Below are 15398 nucleotides of genomic sequence, written 5' to 3' on the forward strand. Positions count from 1 at the left end.
GTGAGGCTCAGGAGGCTGCTGGGGGCTGCTCGCGTGAGGAAGAGCGGAAGGGCTGAAGGGTTTTATTTCTCGATGGTAACTTTTGATTAATGTTATCTGTAAGTTTCTTTGTAAATACTGTGTGAGGTGTGTCTACGTTTCCAAACAAAACCATCTCTGCATTTCCAGACAAGTTTCTGTGTGTGGTGTAGGTGGGGGGTTTCAACTGTCTGACAGCCAGCAGGAAATACAGAAACATGTTTTGTTCTGGTTGCATATAATCTTTGCTCTTTTTAAGCTCTGTGAGCTCTGAAATATATTTTTGGGTTACTTCAGTGTGTTTGACAAGACAGCTTGATATTTCTATCAAACAAAGACTTTCATATTGCAACAATCTTTGTAAGAACCACTCAAATAAAATTCTCTTAAAAAGGCCTTCCCGGGGCTTGGTTTCTCTGCTCCTCGCACTCCTCACGCAGTGTCTCCCCCGTTCTGAGCAGGTGGTGCAGTTGGTGTTCAGGCAGCTGTTGTAGGCCATTTCCATACCCCCTTCCCACTGTTCTTCAGCCCCTGGCTGTGGGACGGGAGGAGTGGGCTCTGCTGGGATGGTGACACGGGCAGGTGGAGGCTGCTGCGTGGCACTGCTCACCCGCCCCGGGCCCTGGGCTCCGCGTGGCTTTGGGTGGCAGCAGCTGAGCAATGGCCCCGGAGCACAGGGACTGCGGGGGCTGTGATGGGAAGGTGAGCAGCAGGTGTATAGAGGAGCCCAGGGGCTGTCCTGGGAGTGCATGGTGTCAGAAGGAGGCTGCACAAAGTGGCTCTCTTTGACGTTTTTAGTTGCTAGTTCATTAATTGGTGCTAGTTAGGGTAAAACTTGAGCTGTTAAGAGCAGCTGTGGTGCTCAGCTTGTTAGCACAGAGACCGCTGGGCAGCCTGGAGGAAAATGCATCTCTTTGAAGCTGGGAGGCAGCGCTCATACTGCCTGACACCTGCATAGGTACTGGGCCCGGGTCTGCTGCCACAGCTGCCTGCATGAGGCCAACCTCTGTCCCTCAGCGCACGAGCAGAGGCAGGCTTGCTTCAAAAGGTGGAGAAAGGGAAATTGCAACGCTGAGCTGAACGTGTCAGTTGTGCTGTGCAGGCGCTGTGTGGTGAGGAGCTGTGCCATGCTTCTCTTGCACAGCTTGGACCTCACAAATCCTATGCAGGAAGAGTGGAGAGGGCTGTGCTGGTGCGGTGTGCTGTCCAGTCTGGCAGCACAGCATTTCCTTCCCCACAGAATGAAAAACGGGCTCTAGTTACAGGGGTGGGAGCAGCCTGGCTCTCCCTCCCTGGGGCAGTACATGGGGCGTGCCTTGCCCATGCTGGGTTCCTTTGTGCTCTGCTTGAAATTTGCACGAGGAGTTGAGATGATCTTGTCACTTAGAACCCAAAAATGGGGCCAACTTCAACTGTTACTGCACTAAGAGGAATTTGGTAGTTGAGCAGAATTAACCACAAAATAACTCCTGGTCTGTGGAGTGCATGAATGAAGTGGGTTGGTTCTGCATCAGAAATGGGAGCTGCCTGAGCAGCAGAGGGGAACGTGTTCTGGTCAATAAACCTGAAAGAACTGCAACGGGGTCTGAATTCTCACTGTCAAGAGTACAAGAAATGAGGAAAGCAGAGATCCGGCAAAGATGACGTCTACGTGAGGATGCTACTGTGAGGAGGGTGCTGTGTCATCACAAAAAACACTCCGTTCCACAATCTAAAGACTTTATTATGGTACAGGGGGCAGGGCTGGGCAGGGATGCTTTGGATTAAAAGCCCAAGCTCCAGATCAGCAGCGGATTCCCATGCCTATAGCCATGAATGTCCCGAACGTCCCACCGCTCTGCATCATCGTTTTGCCAACTCCACCCATCAGCTCTCGTCCTCTCATGCCGATCCTGAGATAAAGAAAAAGGCAAAAATTACATCAAAGCTGAAGCCTGACACAAACATACATGGCAGAAATCAACTGACACAGCCAGCTAACAGCTGCAGGAGAGCCTGCATCCATTCTCCCTTCTCCAGGCTCAGTGCGAAGCGATGCCCCCAGGCTCAGAACCGGAGCTGCCACAAGGAACCCAGGAGCTGGTTTCCTTGGGGCACTCTGGTGGCTTGCAGTGATGCTCCACATCCTGGGTCAGTTCCACCCCAACTGAAGCTCAGACACAGCCGTACCAGCGGGCGCTGCCTGGCTGCAGGGCTGTGCCATGGGCTGCACCCGGGTCAGCTCCAGTGAGAGCATCCGGGGCTCTGTGCCCCAGCTCCACAAACAGGGATGCTGCTGCTGCGGGCTGCAAAGAGCACAGGGGAGCAGGGGCATCTCTGACCCCAGCGTCCTTAACGGGACAAACAGCTTGGTGCTGCCAGCAGTCTGACTTGCAGGGAATAAAGAAGTTTTAACTGCTGTACAGTCAGCCTTTCCAACTGCAGCATTTGTAATACCATCACACTGTAAACCACATTGTGAATGAGCCTCCTATGCACCACCGGTGCTGTATTTTCAACGTTTGACGAGTTCTGAAGGTCTGGAAGCACTCAGACACTGTCCTCCAGTTCGTGTTTATCTAAGGTTCAGCCAAAGCAAAATAAGTTTCTCCTCAGAAAGCTCTTCTGATGTGTGGCTTTCAGGTGCTGCAGCAGTGCCCGAGGGATTTCACACAGCATTTCCCCAGAAGCACGGCGCAGCAGAAGGCCGTGCAGTTTCAGTTCAATGCCGACGCTTCTCTGCAGCCCAAAGCCGTGCGTGCTGCTGGGGCACACGGCACTGCTCGAGGATCCTCAACGACCTGAGACGGATCGCAACGCTTTTTAAACTCCGTCGGGCGGAGCGCCGCGCGTTTTCCTCCTTTTTTTAGGCTGCCCAACGGTCGCCGCGTTTAATCACGGAGCGAAAAGCTCAGCGCAAAGAGCCGCGCGGGGCAGTGCCCTTCGGCCGCGCCCCGTACGGGGCCTCGCGGCGCTGAGCGCGGAGCCGATCCCCGCCGCGGTCCCGCAGAGCTCCGAGGCCGCGCACGGGAGGAGCGGACCCCCCCCGGCCCTGCCCCCGCACCTGAGGCAGGAGAAGGTGCCGAACAGCGCTCCCGCGGCCACGCCCACGGCGAAGCCCATCACGAAGCCCATCTTCACTCTGTCGAAGCAGCTGGGCTGCGACTGCCCGTACGGGCCCACGGTCACGGGCATCTGCACCACCACGGCCGACGCTCGGCTCCGCTCCCCGCGCCGCGCCGCACCGCCGCCGCCTCGGCCTGCACTTCCGGCGCGGGCGGAAGGGGCGGAGTCGCGCCGTGCGTCGTGGCGGCGCGGCCATGCAGCTGTGGCGGTGCGTGGCGGCCCTGCGGGCGGTTCCCCCCTCCCCGCGGCGGCTGTCGGCGGCGCCGCGAACGCGGAGCGGGGCGGACGGAGCGGGTACGGCCGAGAGCGCCGCGCGGGGCCGGGACCGCTCTCAGGGCCGCCTCACCCCGCGCCGCTTCGCTCTCTCCCCAGGGCCGCGCGGCGATGGAGACGGCGCTCTGCGGCCGCTGTACATGGACGTGCAGGCCACCACCCCGCTGGTGCGTGCCCGGCTCCCCGCCCCGCTCGGCCCGGCCCGGCCCGGCCGCTGATGGGGGCGGCGGAGCGGCGCTGAGCGCTTGTCTGTGCCCGCAGGACCCGCGGGTGCTGGACCGCATGCTGCCCTACCTGACCGGCTGCTACGGGAACCCGCACTCCCGCACCCACGCGTACGGATGGGAAAGCGAGGCCGCCACCGAGCGCGCCCGGCGGGTGAGTGCGTGCTGAGCCGGCCGGGCCCGCGGGTCGCGGTGAGCCGCGCTGCGGGGAAGAGCGGCGATAGCGGAGCACGGGGCGCTCCCGAGCGTTGGGGTCCCGACGCATCGCGGTGCGGCGCTGCCTGCGCCCGGGGCACTGCTTTTCCGTCGGCAGGTGCGTGCTTCGCTGCCGCTTTTGGAAGTGGTGCCTGCTGCCCTTGGGGTGCCTTCGCGATGCTCTGTGCCGCGCTGATGCTTGCACGCTGATAATGAATGGCATGAGGCTCTGTACCACTGCCACCCGCTGCTCCCGTAGTGTAGCCGTGCTAGATCCAGCAGTCAGATGGCACTCAGACACTGCATCGTATTCTTGAAAGCACTGTTTTGGAACAGTGATTTCATTGTATTTTGTCACAATGCCTCAAATCTTCATTTCCTTTTCAACAGCAAGTTGCAGATTTGATAGGAGCAGATCCGAGGGAAATCATTTTCACCAGTGGGGCTACGGAATCAAACAATATGGCCATTAAGGTAAACGGGTTATGCTGATACGAATCGCCTTAACGCAATCCCACTGGGGCCTTTGAAATGTTACTAGGTTGCCCAAGTAGCAGATCCCCCTGTGACCGCCATCCTGGGTCTGCGGCACCATTTGTTCTGCCTCAGTAGGCAGAGGAGCAGTGCTGTGCTCGCTGCCAGGGGCTGTTCTGTACTGAAAAGCACTGCAGTGCTCCACTTTTGGCTCCACGAGTCCCTGGAATTCTTGGGATTTAATTAGAGCTCTTCATCCTGTGCAAACCACTTGTTTCAGGGCATGACCTTAGTTTTACATAGATCAAATGAATGCTTATCTGATGTGCAGCAAATACAGTTCTGCTCGCACAGTCGTTATCTCCCTCAGGGAGCAGTGGAGATGCTAGTTGCAAATGTTTTTTCCAAGACTGGCTCGTGCTTTGACCTCTAGCCCACATATGGCTGTTCAGACCTCTCATCACAGGTGACTTGGTAGCAGGTTTCTAAAAGGTATTTCTGTTGCTAAGCCATGTCTGGGATTTCTACCTCTGGTAGCTTTTCTGCACAGGCTCCTTGGAAGGGAGATGCTTTTGTGAAGTGAGATCTCACGTGTGCTGTGAATTACACCTCAGTGCCTTTCACATTAACCATTTCATGGTTTTTTTTCTTGATTTTGAGCATTTACACAAAGCTTGCTCTCCTCAGTGACCTAACAGCGAATTTCCTGTGCCTGTCCTGTTCCTGACAGGGTGTTGCGAGGTTCTATAAATCCAGGAAGAAGCACATCATTACCACACAGACAGAGCACAAATGTGTGCTGGATTCGTGCCGCTCCTTGGAGGCAGAAGGTTTCCAGGTCACTTACCTGCCTGTCCAAAAAAATGGGCTGATTGATCTGAAGGTGAGTTATCAAGTGGCAGAAAGGTGGTGAAGGCAAGAGGTTTGTGCTTGGGGCTGGTGCCCTCGCAGCTGGCTGCAGTGCAGGAGTTGCTGGTGAATTTCCTGACCGGAGGTGTGGTGGCTGCACTGCTCTCTTCTGGTTTCTGCACTGACCCTTCTGGGTGAGATGATGGCCACAGTCCTGAGACTGAGCATCCTGCGTGCTGGTTTCCTGGGTTGTGTCCTATAAACAGACAGCATCGGCCTTATTTCTGGGGCTGCCATGTAGCTCAGGGAGAGCTGTGTGTGATGGAGGGATGGATCAGGCCAGCAGGCTGGGATGGGTTGATGGCATTCACTGAGAAATTTGCTGGCAGACTGCTCTGTGTGATGCTTTCGTGTGTATGGTGCAGCTGGTCTGCAGTCAGCCTCACTTTGTGTAGGTGTGGACTGCGCTGGCTTCTGGGACTTTGATTTGTTTGAAAAATAGTTCATGGGAATGTATGAAACACAGCAAAAGCTTCTGCTCGGTGGACGGCGTCGGGTGGCACTGTGCATACTAGGATATGCAGAAATGCAGCTTAGCACTTCTGCTTCCTGCCAGCGTCCGTGCTCACATGGGTTAGCCTCAGCAGGGCTGTTTCTCAGAACCTGGGGGCTCGTGGTGGTTGTGTTGCTTAGGGGGCTGGGGGCTAAGGCTTGCTGGCAAGTGGAGTGTGTGTGTCAAGAATTTTTTGCTTTGAGCCACAGCTTCTGCCTCTGAATGTTTAACCAGGAGCTGGAGGCTGCGTTCCAGCCAGACACAAGCTTGGTTTCTGTGATGACTGTGAATAATGAAATAGGAGTGAAGCAGCCAGTTCGTGACATTGGTAAGTAGACAGCTGCTTCCTGGTGGCTCTTTGTGCTGTTTTACGTAATATATTCATAATCAATTGCTTCAGAAACACACTCATGCAAAATATTAGGTGTAATGTAGTAATGTACCCGTGTAGCTCCCAGGATCCCCCTGTGGTTATGTGCCAGCAGTTCCCGTGACAGTGATCCCAGAACATCCTCCTTCCCCGTACTCAAGGTGTTCTTTTGTAAGATGTCTGTAGGCAGTTTTTAGGCTTAGGCCTGTGACCTGCATGGTTCTGGGAGGTGTTGTTTTCCCAGGCTGTGGCAGGCAGCTTATCTTACTCTGCAGCTGTTTTTCCTCTTGTTTAGATTCTGCTTTTTTTTTTTTCCTTTCTTTCTCTCTCTCCCCCATTGCTGTGCTGAAGGCAGCAGTGTGAGTGCCCCAGTCTGCTTTCCCAGTCTTCAGGTTTATGTGTGTTCATTACTGACCAGTAGCAGACCATCAGAGAGTTGCTTATAGCCAGAGGACTCCGTTGTTGTCCTGTGTCTGTACTCCGGGGCCGTTGCTGTTGTCCCACACTCAAATGCTGGTGTTCTCATGGCACATTGATAAAAGCAGAATGAGCCAGGCCTTGCAGAGTTAGCCTGCAGCACTGCCAGTGTGAGGGCTGTGGGCTCCTGTCAGCAGTAGCAGTGCTGTTCTTACTGGACCACGAGGGAAGGTTCTGTCTATGTTGGCGACATAATGCCAAAGGTGTTGCCCAGAGAAGTGTGCCATGTGTTTGTGCAGAGGAGCAGTTCTGTGGAAGATGAGTTGTCTGCTTTTTATCTCCTTGTCCCTCGGTGTATGTGAGCTCAGGATGAAAAGAAAAAGAGTTGATAAATAGACTGGAACGAGTTGAGGTGTCACTAATTAGTTTATGCTCTGAGGATGGAACTGAGCACTGTAAAATGCACTGTGGCAATAGAATCTTCAATGCCACTTGCTCTTGGCAAGAATAGGCATCAGAGTAATCTAGACAGGTGTTGAGAAGAAAAATAAGGAGACTCAGTTTTGTCTAGCTTGGGGCCCGTTCAGCCAACTGTAGTTAAACAGAGTTGCTAAGGTTGTTAAACAAGGCTGTGCCTTGTGAGTTTGGAAACAATCCCACTTCTGAGCAGTGGGAGACCTTGTAACATTTCAGCTGAAGGAACTTGCCGTAGCACTACCTTGTGTCCTGCATAGCACTGTGCCCATCAGCTACGATGGCTTCCCAACAGCTGTAGGCACTTGACCAAACTATAAGAGATGTGACAGTATGCATTTCTTCCTTGCTCACCTCGAGAGTCCCTGCTATAAACTGATGCTTTAGATTCATCGTTGGGATCATAACAATTAGGTGAGATGACGTTTTTCTTTCTTGCTTCTGTGTTTTTATTCCAGGTGAGATCTGCCGTGCACGTAAGGTTTTCTTCCACACGGATGCTGCTCAGGCAGTTGGCAAAATTCCTGTGGACGTCAATGACTTGAAAATTGATCTAATGAGCATCAGTGGCCATAAAATTTATGGGCCCAAAGGTATTTATTGAAGTGCTTTTTTTAAGAATTGTTTTTCACACTTGCCTTAAGACATAACTGCACAAGGTATGAGGTCAAGCCTGTCTGTCCTAGTGAATGTTACCACTGCTTACACCATGGGGGTTTGTTCTCGGCCTGGTGCTGGGCTGGCTTGGCTGTGGGTCGGGCCATGCTGGCAGGTCAGCAGCTGCAGGAAGCAGGTCTTCATCACTGCCCTGTGGGCTGTGAGCTGGCTTCACTGAAGGAAGAAACGGCATCTTGTAGTGGTGCTAGTGTCAGGATGGGTGGCTCTTCATGGGTCTTCTGAGTGGTACAAAGCAGCTTTTATGCTGCAGTGGTTGAAACCTCACAGGGCTAAGTGTAACCTGCAACCTGGAGATCAAGAGGTAAGTGGAAAGTTTAAATTTAGTGATTTTATTCATCTTCCACTCCCATTGGCTTCTTTCCACTCGTCCCTCTTTGTGCATCTCTGCAGAATGGGGTTTAAAATCCAGCTATGGGTTTTGTGGCTGACTCCCAAGTAGTCAGAGCTTAGCTGTTATCCCTGTTGTAGTGCATGTAGTTTGTGACACTGGATGTACAGAGACAGAATTTTGTCATCTTCACCATAGTCAGAAGGAGAAGTCTGAAGGCTGAGAGAGGGCCTTGTGGGATCTGTGGCTGGCCTGCGAAGACATTGAAAGGGAACAGGGGAAAAGAGACAGGGAAAGGAGCTTTGGAGCTTTGAGGTGGAATTCAGTACTGACACCTCAATGAACGAGATACCTATGCATGGAAGTTTTGGGGTAAAGGACTGAGCTTCGTTTTCGCAGGAGCTGTCAGAAGTTTGGGCAGTGCAGAGCCTGCAGGTCTGAAGAATTCTGGGAGAAACTGAGCTTCTCCCATGCCAGAAGCTGTGGGGGTGCAGAGCTGTATGAGTGTTAGGAATGAACTTTCTAGAAAGCGTTGTGCTTCTCTATGCATTCACGGCATTTTTGTCCGGTGAGACGTCCAACTATATGTTTGCTATGGAAACAAATGCTTCCAAATCTCAGCGTCCCTTTCCATAATCCCAGAGCGATGGACGTGCACTGCATGCATCCAGCTGCTCTCCTTGTTTTCAAGGGGTCGGTGCTCTCTATGTTCGTCGTCGACCACGTGTGCGGCTGGAGCCCCTGCAGAGCGGGGGAGGCCAGGAGAGAGGACTGCGCTCGGGGACTGTGCCCACACCACTGGCAGTGGGCCTTGGGGCAGCGTGTGAGGTGGCACACGAAGAGATGGAGGTATGTGGGAGAGCACACCTGACCCAGGTGCCAGAAAATAATGAAACAGGGCTGGCTGGATCTCGGGTTCCATTGGCCTTTATGTCTGTGTGCGTGAGCTTAATTTGATTATCATAACGTTAAGTAAAAGTTTGTGGATCTTCAGGATCAGAAGTTCTGTGTACCTGGATGGTGTTTTTCAGCTTTCTTAATCTTTTTTCTTGAAGTGGTTTGAATCTTGGTTTTCCACGACAGATTTATATTTCACTGTTTTAGTGAAATACAGTTTTAAGTGCTTGTCCCTCAGTTCTGCACGCACATTACAGCCCCTCTGAAGCTGAATAAATCTTGCTATCAAATGTGTATTGAAAGAAGGGGACTTTGTAGTTCACTGTTCCATTTGACTAAAAGAACTAAAGGTCCCTTCCAACCCAAAGCATTGTGTGACTGCGTTACATGTATGTCATTTCAGGTTTGCTGGAAGTTTGCAGCTAATCATTTAATACTGGGTTGGTTTTTTTCTTGCTTGATTAAAACACTGTATTTGCTAGTTCTGATGTTTAAGGCTGTATGCACTGCTAGTGGGATACACGTGGGTGGAGGTGCCTCCTAGGAGGTGGCAGGGATCTGCCATCTGAGCTGAGCAGTTACTGGAGCCTTGTTGGGGCTGAAGAGCCCACGGAGCCTGAATTCTGGAGGTGCCTCACATCTGGAGTCTTTTCCTGCTCTGTCAGAAATCTGGCATTTAAAAAAAGACATTGAGAAGGTTGTTTCTTTTTAAAGCTTTTTTTGGAGCATGTGACCAGGCTATTGTAAGCAAGTATGGATTATACGTGTGTGTCTGTCCATTTCTGAGCACCGGAACTGGTATCATACCTTACTTTCTTAGAGCAAGTGACCTTGTTTTTAGTCTAGAATGAGATGCTGCTCATAGGCAGCTCTCGTTGTCGAGGTTACATGTTGTAAAGTCAGCTGATGGTTGAGTTCACAACTCAGGCACCATGTGATGGCTCACCACGAGTCCATGTTTTATGATGCAATACAGTTTGAAAGCTCCTAGGCAAGCAAGGGATGCTTTTACCATAATATTTTGCAGCACAAGAAAGGGCATCTGAATCATTTAGTGTCATGCACCTAGCTTGTATTGAAGTACAAAAACTTGGCGCTTCTGTGAGAGACAGTTTGGCTGTTTGTGTGCAGGTAGATCTTTCTGAGTGATCAGAAATGCTTCGAGGGCTGAATTAGCTAGCACCAAAGTGGCAGTTCTCTTTTTTTAACGGTCTGTAGAGTATCCAGAGAATTAAAGTTCTCTTTTTAAGGTTTAGATGTCGTATAACCACACCCATCTACGTCAGTCTGCGGGTGACACGAGCAGTTGAGTGAGCTCAGACGCATGCTGTTCTTGTTTTGATGTCTTCTGTTGGTTCCCTTGCTAGTATGACCACAAGAGAATCTCACAACTGGCAGAACGGCTTGTTACGAAAATCATGAGTCATGTTCCTGATGTGGTTATGAATGGTGACAGAGAGCATCGTTATCCAGGTAATCCTCACCCTATCAGAAATGTGTTGCTCCTTCGTATTAACGGTCGTGGCTGAATAACGCAGTGCAGTTGGACACGGTGCAGGTACTGCTGTGTGGCACAGGATTTACTGTGCATTTCGTTTTGATGGGAGTTCTTTTTTCTATTTCGTTTATATTTTTGTAGGATGTGTCAATTTATCTTTTGCGTATGTGGAAGGGGAGAGTCTTCTCATGGCTCTGAAGGATGTGGCTCTGTCTTCAGGAAGGTAGGTGGGATGTGTGGGAAGGGGAGCAGTATATTTTAGAAAGAAAATAAATCTGCTTACAAAGTGAGGAGGGATCTGCTCGTTTGGTTGGTGAGTCAGCCTAGCATTGACTGCATTCTGGGATGGTGTTTCTGTGAAGTGGCACATTTCAACTGAAGGTCAAATTTACTCATCCTGAAAACAAAAAAAAACCCAGAAATTCCTCCCTGCCAGCATTGCAGACTAGTTTATCTGAGTGGACTTGAATTGTAGCTGATTGTGACGTTCATTCTAAAGGCTGCTGCCATTGGAGCTGCTACAGCTTCTGTCCTTCAGCAGCGTTTCACACGGGTGGCAGATCATAACTAGGATCTAGTGAGACTGGACAAACATCTGAATTACCTTAGTAGTGCCTGTGTTTAATGCAGAAGCAGAAAGGAAACTCAGTACACCCTCAGAGAGCTGTTTTGACTCATGGGAGCACCATTTCTATTAAGACCAGCTTCATGCTTACGATGAGGTTAACGAAGTGCCTTCCTTTTCTCACCTCTGAGAACAAAGTCAAAAGTACATATCTCAATTTGAAGTATGTTGGTATTGTGAACAGGGAGAACAAGTCTTCACAGGACTGAAGGCCAGCACTTCTTTAACATGAAAATCTCTCGAGGCTGTGCTTCACATGCTTTTGAGCAGCAGTGTGGTTTGTGCTGCAAGTTGCTACCTGTTAAAATTGAGTAACAACACGTAGCCAGTTTTGTCCACTGCTTGAGGATGGAGGTTCTGTCTCCTTGCTACCATCACTAGGCCATCTTGCTCTGGATTCCTCTCTATGCTGTTTTTTCTTGATTTGTATTGCTGCCAGGCAGCAACTTGTGAAATTTTTTTCTTTTTCTATGCTCATGTTGATATGTTGCCTTTCCTGGGTAGTTCTGCATTGGCTCTTCTACCTTTGCACAGCTTCTACTTCAGCCACCTCCTGGGCTGCAGTACTGCTGCTTCTGTTTGGCATTGTATTAATGCACAGCTTTATCTGTGCCCTCTCTTCTTTCCTCGTGCTCTTAACTTACTTACCCTTCATTTCCATGTCATGTCTGCTCCTGTCATTCTTTAGCAGCAGAAATATCACACCCCTTGCTCCTGTCTCTTGTGTTCACTAGCTATTTCCAAGAGGGTGAGTAGCCTGCTACCAACTGTTGTAAAGATTCATAATATGAAATGTGTAAGTGGTGTTCTCTGTGCTGGAGATCAGTGAAGTGTAGCAACTGCGTGTGAACTGAAGTGACACTGTTCTTCCCTTTCCCTAGTGCTTGCACATCAGCTTCTCTGGAGCCTTCATATGTTTTGCGGGCAATCGGAGCAGACGAAGACTTGGCTCACTCCTCTATAAGGTGTGTGATCTTTCCTATTGCTTTCAGATATGATTCTTTTCTGCTAAAAATTCATGGTGAATTTGTTTCACTCGTCCACGTGCACGCGATTCCAATTAGTAATGTTTTTCCTTTGTTTTAGATTTGGCATTGGTCGTTTCACTACAGAAGAAGAAATAGATTATACAGTGCAGAAATGCATCCAGCATGTGAAGAGGCTGAGGGAAATGAGGTGAGCCAAGTTTTTATTGAATTCAAAGACTTCTTAGGTATGGTAATTATTTGAACAACTGGATTTAGTTGAAAGACATTGTCCGCTTTAAAAACCTGTTGCTATCTCTGTACATGAAGAAGTAGTGTTGCCAGAGTGTGTAGTGGGCTTGATCTTAACAGTAGTGAAAAATGTTTAAGCAAACAAACCTGTGAGCAGACCTTTTCCCAGAGTCTGCCTATGCGAGGAAGTGATGTGAGCAGGGCAGGCATAGAGAGTGGCAACTCAAAGTTTGTAAGCCAGGTATAGTATTACTGTGTGTATGCATTTTGTTTTATTTCTGGGAAACTGAAAGATCTCTGAATTATCTGAGCAGTCTCAAATGTGAGGGCTCAGTCTCTAAGAAACACGTACTAAAGTGGGTGCAGGAAGTGGGCACCTGCCTTCTCACCTCTTGTATTTTGTCATTGTTCAACACTGGAGGTACTGAGTTCACTGACCTCCAGAGGGCAAGACAGATGGATACATCTGAATTTCTTGTAGTTGATGACATTGCCTGTCTGGTTATCGTTGTTGATGCATTGTTGTCCTTTGTGTTTTAGATAGTGATCATTTTTTTTCTTCCTTACAGTCCTCTTTGGGAAATGGTGCAGGACGGAATTGACCTCAAAAGCATTAAATGGAGTCAGCACTGAGAGAATGAGCTCTATCCATGGACTACATAAAAGTGGATTAAAATGCATTCTCTGTACATTCCTGAACAAACCAAGCAGCATGTTTCAGCTTGTCAGTGGCAATTTGAATGGAAAGCTGCCTTTTCTGATAACAGCCTAAGAAGCCAAAAATTAAACTAGTCTGTGTGCTGGAGAGAGGCAGGATGACATGACAGCCATCACATTTATATTTACACACAGCAATTTGTGCTGAGATGTATTCTATTCGAAAATGTATTCTGCAGTGTAAAAAGTGAAATTGTGGAATGTTGGTGACAGATTGCTCCTTCTGAGCATGAAACATCCTGTATTGCTGTTGTGTTTGCAGCACAGACACAGTGCCAGGCCGCTGCTTCTAGAGGCAAGCAGCCTTTCAGCTGCAAATGTTTTTGTGCTGCTTAAATGTGTCGTGAGAATTTTTTACATAAGAAGTTTGGCATTTGTAGGAGAACAGGATGCCTCACTGTGGTGATGTGCCTTCACAGTTAAGTTGTGTGTAGTTAAGAGCTCTTTTTCCCCCTAAAACTTAATACTTTTTGCTCCTTTTTTTTTTTGTGTGATGCTTGTACAGACCAGTGTGCATTAATACAAAACATATAGTGTCACAGAATTTAGGATGCAATTATAATGCACTTTGCTGTCCCCTCTGTCTTTTTTCTACGCAATAAAGAGAGAAAACTTGAATGACTGGGAGAGGAGACCTGGAATGTGCTTCAGTTGCAGTACCAGTTTAGTTGGAAGCCTGGTGGAGGGGGGAAGCACATAATGTGTAATGCCTTCTGGTTTCGTTCTAGTCTTGCTTTTTTTCCCTCGTGGTGAGTCCTTTGCCATTACTGTAATGTTTGCCTATGAGCAGTTGGCATCTGTCACTTTTGGAATTGCTCTGTAGGTGAACCTGGGTCTTTTGTCAGTAGGTAGGAACCCATAGCTCTGGAGTTTTTTCTTTGTGTGCCAGAGGTAACTTATCTTGTTAGAGACTTCCATGGGAATCCATTCCCTGCAAATGCTGGGGGAGATGTCTATTAAAATGGATCTGATTAGATGAATTCATGTCAGTATTTCTCCTTTTACACCCTTATTGATCTTTCCACTTGGAAACTTAACCTTGTATTACAAAGTGCCTTTGTATCAGTTGCATAAGCAGACAGCTCTCAAATTAGTTTGTTAGTTGCTGGATGCTGAATTTAATATACGTTATAGACAGTATGGCATCAGTTCTGAGTAGTATCTACCTCAAGGATGAATCATTTTATGTAAAAGCTGAAGCTCAGTCTCAAAGAGTGGATTGAAATATAGAATTGTTGATTTTTCTGTTAAGAAGGAGAGATTTGGTTGTACTGCAAAGCTAATCCTGAATTATTCTATTTGAAATTGCTAGCTTTAGCAGTTCTAATATTGTAGAACTGGCACCTTTTGTTTCATCACCATGTTTTTAAAACTTCCATATGCATAACTAGGTTTTAGAGGCGTTGTTTGTATTATATTTTATCCTTGGGCCATGTATGGTTTCTGGGTTAAGCTTGTGATAAGAATTCCCCAGCCTGTTTTAGAACAGTATGTTTGTGAATTTGTTCTTTGTGTTTCATGGGTGATAAAAATTTAGATAAGACTTAACCTTGGCTACACTGAATCTCTGTAGGTGATTATAAAGTGGAAGTTAAATCAAGAAAAAAGATTAGAGTGCTATTTTGGGGGATCCACTTCTCTGGCTCAGTCGTTGGGCACGATCAGGAAGTTGCTAAACTTCAGTCTCTCATCAGGCGACCAAGGAAGATAAGTTTTGCTGTGAGCACTGGTACGTGCTCTTTCTCTCATCACGCTGACATTTGACTTCAGATAAGTCACTCCTCCCAAACCTAATGTCTGATCCAACCTAATAGTTTTCTAAAAACTCACTTAGCTTAGGTTGGGATAACCTGGGGGAAAGGGAATTCCAATCTTGAAGGCCCTTGGCACCTCTCATATGTAAATACTACATGTAAAGGTTTGGGCAACTCAGTCACACTATTAAACACTGTTTGAAAATGCTAGTAGGTCAATAGGAGGAGTAATTCATCACGGAGATAATTCTCACCCATGAGAGAATGAGGGAATACTAATGCTGAATATCTCTTCATACAGCACTGAGAGCAGCTAAAGCTTTCTTTAGGAAGTGAATTTATAAGGAATATTTAGAAATGGAGGTATCTACATTTTGTGGGATTTCTTGGTGGTTAATTGAAGGCCTCTGATGGGCATTAATTTAATAGTAGGAGGTAAGAAAGGTGAGGATTTAATGTCAGTGCTCTGTAGATGTCATAAAAGTTGAGTTGGTGTAATCGATAGGAATAGAATGAGTCCAGGAGTGGGATAGACATCCAGCAGTGTGAAATATGCAAGAAAAGTAAAACAAACAAACACCTCTTTGATGGGTTTTAGCACTTCTAAAAGCTGATAGAACATATTGCCTAACTGCTAAGATGGCATTCTCAGGGAAGGTAATATGGAATTAGTTAGCTGTGTTACACTTATGGAAAGAGAAGCAGACAGTTCATAGGTTTGTTGACAATGTT

At 48.4% G+C, this 15398-nt stretch overlaps 2 protein-coding genes across 3 annotated transcripts; one reads left to right on the forward strand and one right to left on the reverse strand.

Moving 5' to 3' along the window:
* Positions 1-1720: 1720 nt before the first annotated feature.
* Positions 1721-3193, reverse strand: ROMO1 (reactive oxygen species modulator 1). The gene is made up of 2 exons (XM_065754054.1): positions 3062-3193; positions 1721-1910 (listed from the first exon to the last, which is right to left on the reverse strand). The coding sequence occupies exons 1-2, from the start codon at positions 3190-3192 to the stop codon at positions 1802-1804; spliced, it is 240 nt and encodes a 79-aa protein (XP_065610126.1). The 5' UTR covers position 3193; the 3' UTR covers positions 1721-1801.
* Positions 3194-3313: 120 nt separating this feature from the next.
* NFS1 (NFS1 cysteine desulfurase) lies at positions 3314-14460 on the forward strand. Of its 2 annotated transcripts, XM_065754225.1 has the most exons (13): positions 3314-3417; positions 3496-3563; positions 3658-3774; positions 4206-4289; positions 5020-5172; positions 5926-6019; positions 7411-7545; positions 8650-8807; positions 10223-10328; positions 10495-10576; positions 11860-11943; positions 12065-12154; positions 12765-14460. In XM_065754225.1, the coding sequence occupies exons 1-13, from the start codon at positions 3318-3320 to the stop codon at positions 12826-12828; spliced, it is 1335 nt and encodes a 444-aa protein (XP_065610297.1). In that variant the 5' UTR covers positions 3314-3317; the 3' UTR covers positions 12829-14460. The 2 variants fall into 2 exon arrangements, with proteins under 2 accessions (XP_065610297.1, XP_065610296.1); XM_065754224.1 differs by having other exon boundaries at positions 3314-3563.
* The last annotated feature ends 938 nt before the right edge of the window (positions 14461-15398 follow it).

The sequence above is a fragment of the Cyrtonyx montezumae genome, unplaced genomic scaffold (assembly GCF_038088225.1).
Source record: "Cyrtonyx montezumae isolate F1298 unplaced genomic scaffold, pur_monq_1.0 scaffold_9, whole genome shotgun sequence".
Taxonomy (NCBI): domain Eukaryota; kingdom Metazoa; phylum Chordata; class Aves; order Galliformes; family Odontophoridae; genus Cyrtonyx; species Cyrtonyx montezumae.

Bases quoted from the DNA above. Each gene is read 5' to 3' on its own strand.
- NFS1 (XM_065754224.1), top strand. From the start codon at position 3,318: ATGCAGCTGTGGCGGTGCGTGGCGGCCCTGCGGGCGGTTCCCCCCTCC. The intron at 8,808-10,222 runs GTATGTGGGAGA...TTCCCTTGCTAG, and splicing joins TGGCACACGAAGAGATGGAG to TATGACCACAAGAGAATCTC. The intron at 10,577-11,859 runs GTAGGTGGGATG...CCCTTTCCCTAG, and splicing joins GTGGCTCTGTCTTCAGGAAG to TGCTTGCACATCAGCTTCTC.
- ROMO1 (XM_065754054.1), bottom strand. From the start codon at position 3,192: ATGCCCGTGACCGTGGGCCCGTACGGGCAGTCGCAGCCCAGCTGCTTC. The intron at 1,911-3,061 runs GTGCGGGGGCAG...TCTTTATCTCAG, and splicing joins GGCACCTTCTCCTGCCTCAG to GATCGGCATGAGAGGACGAG.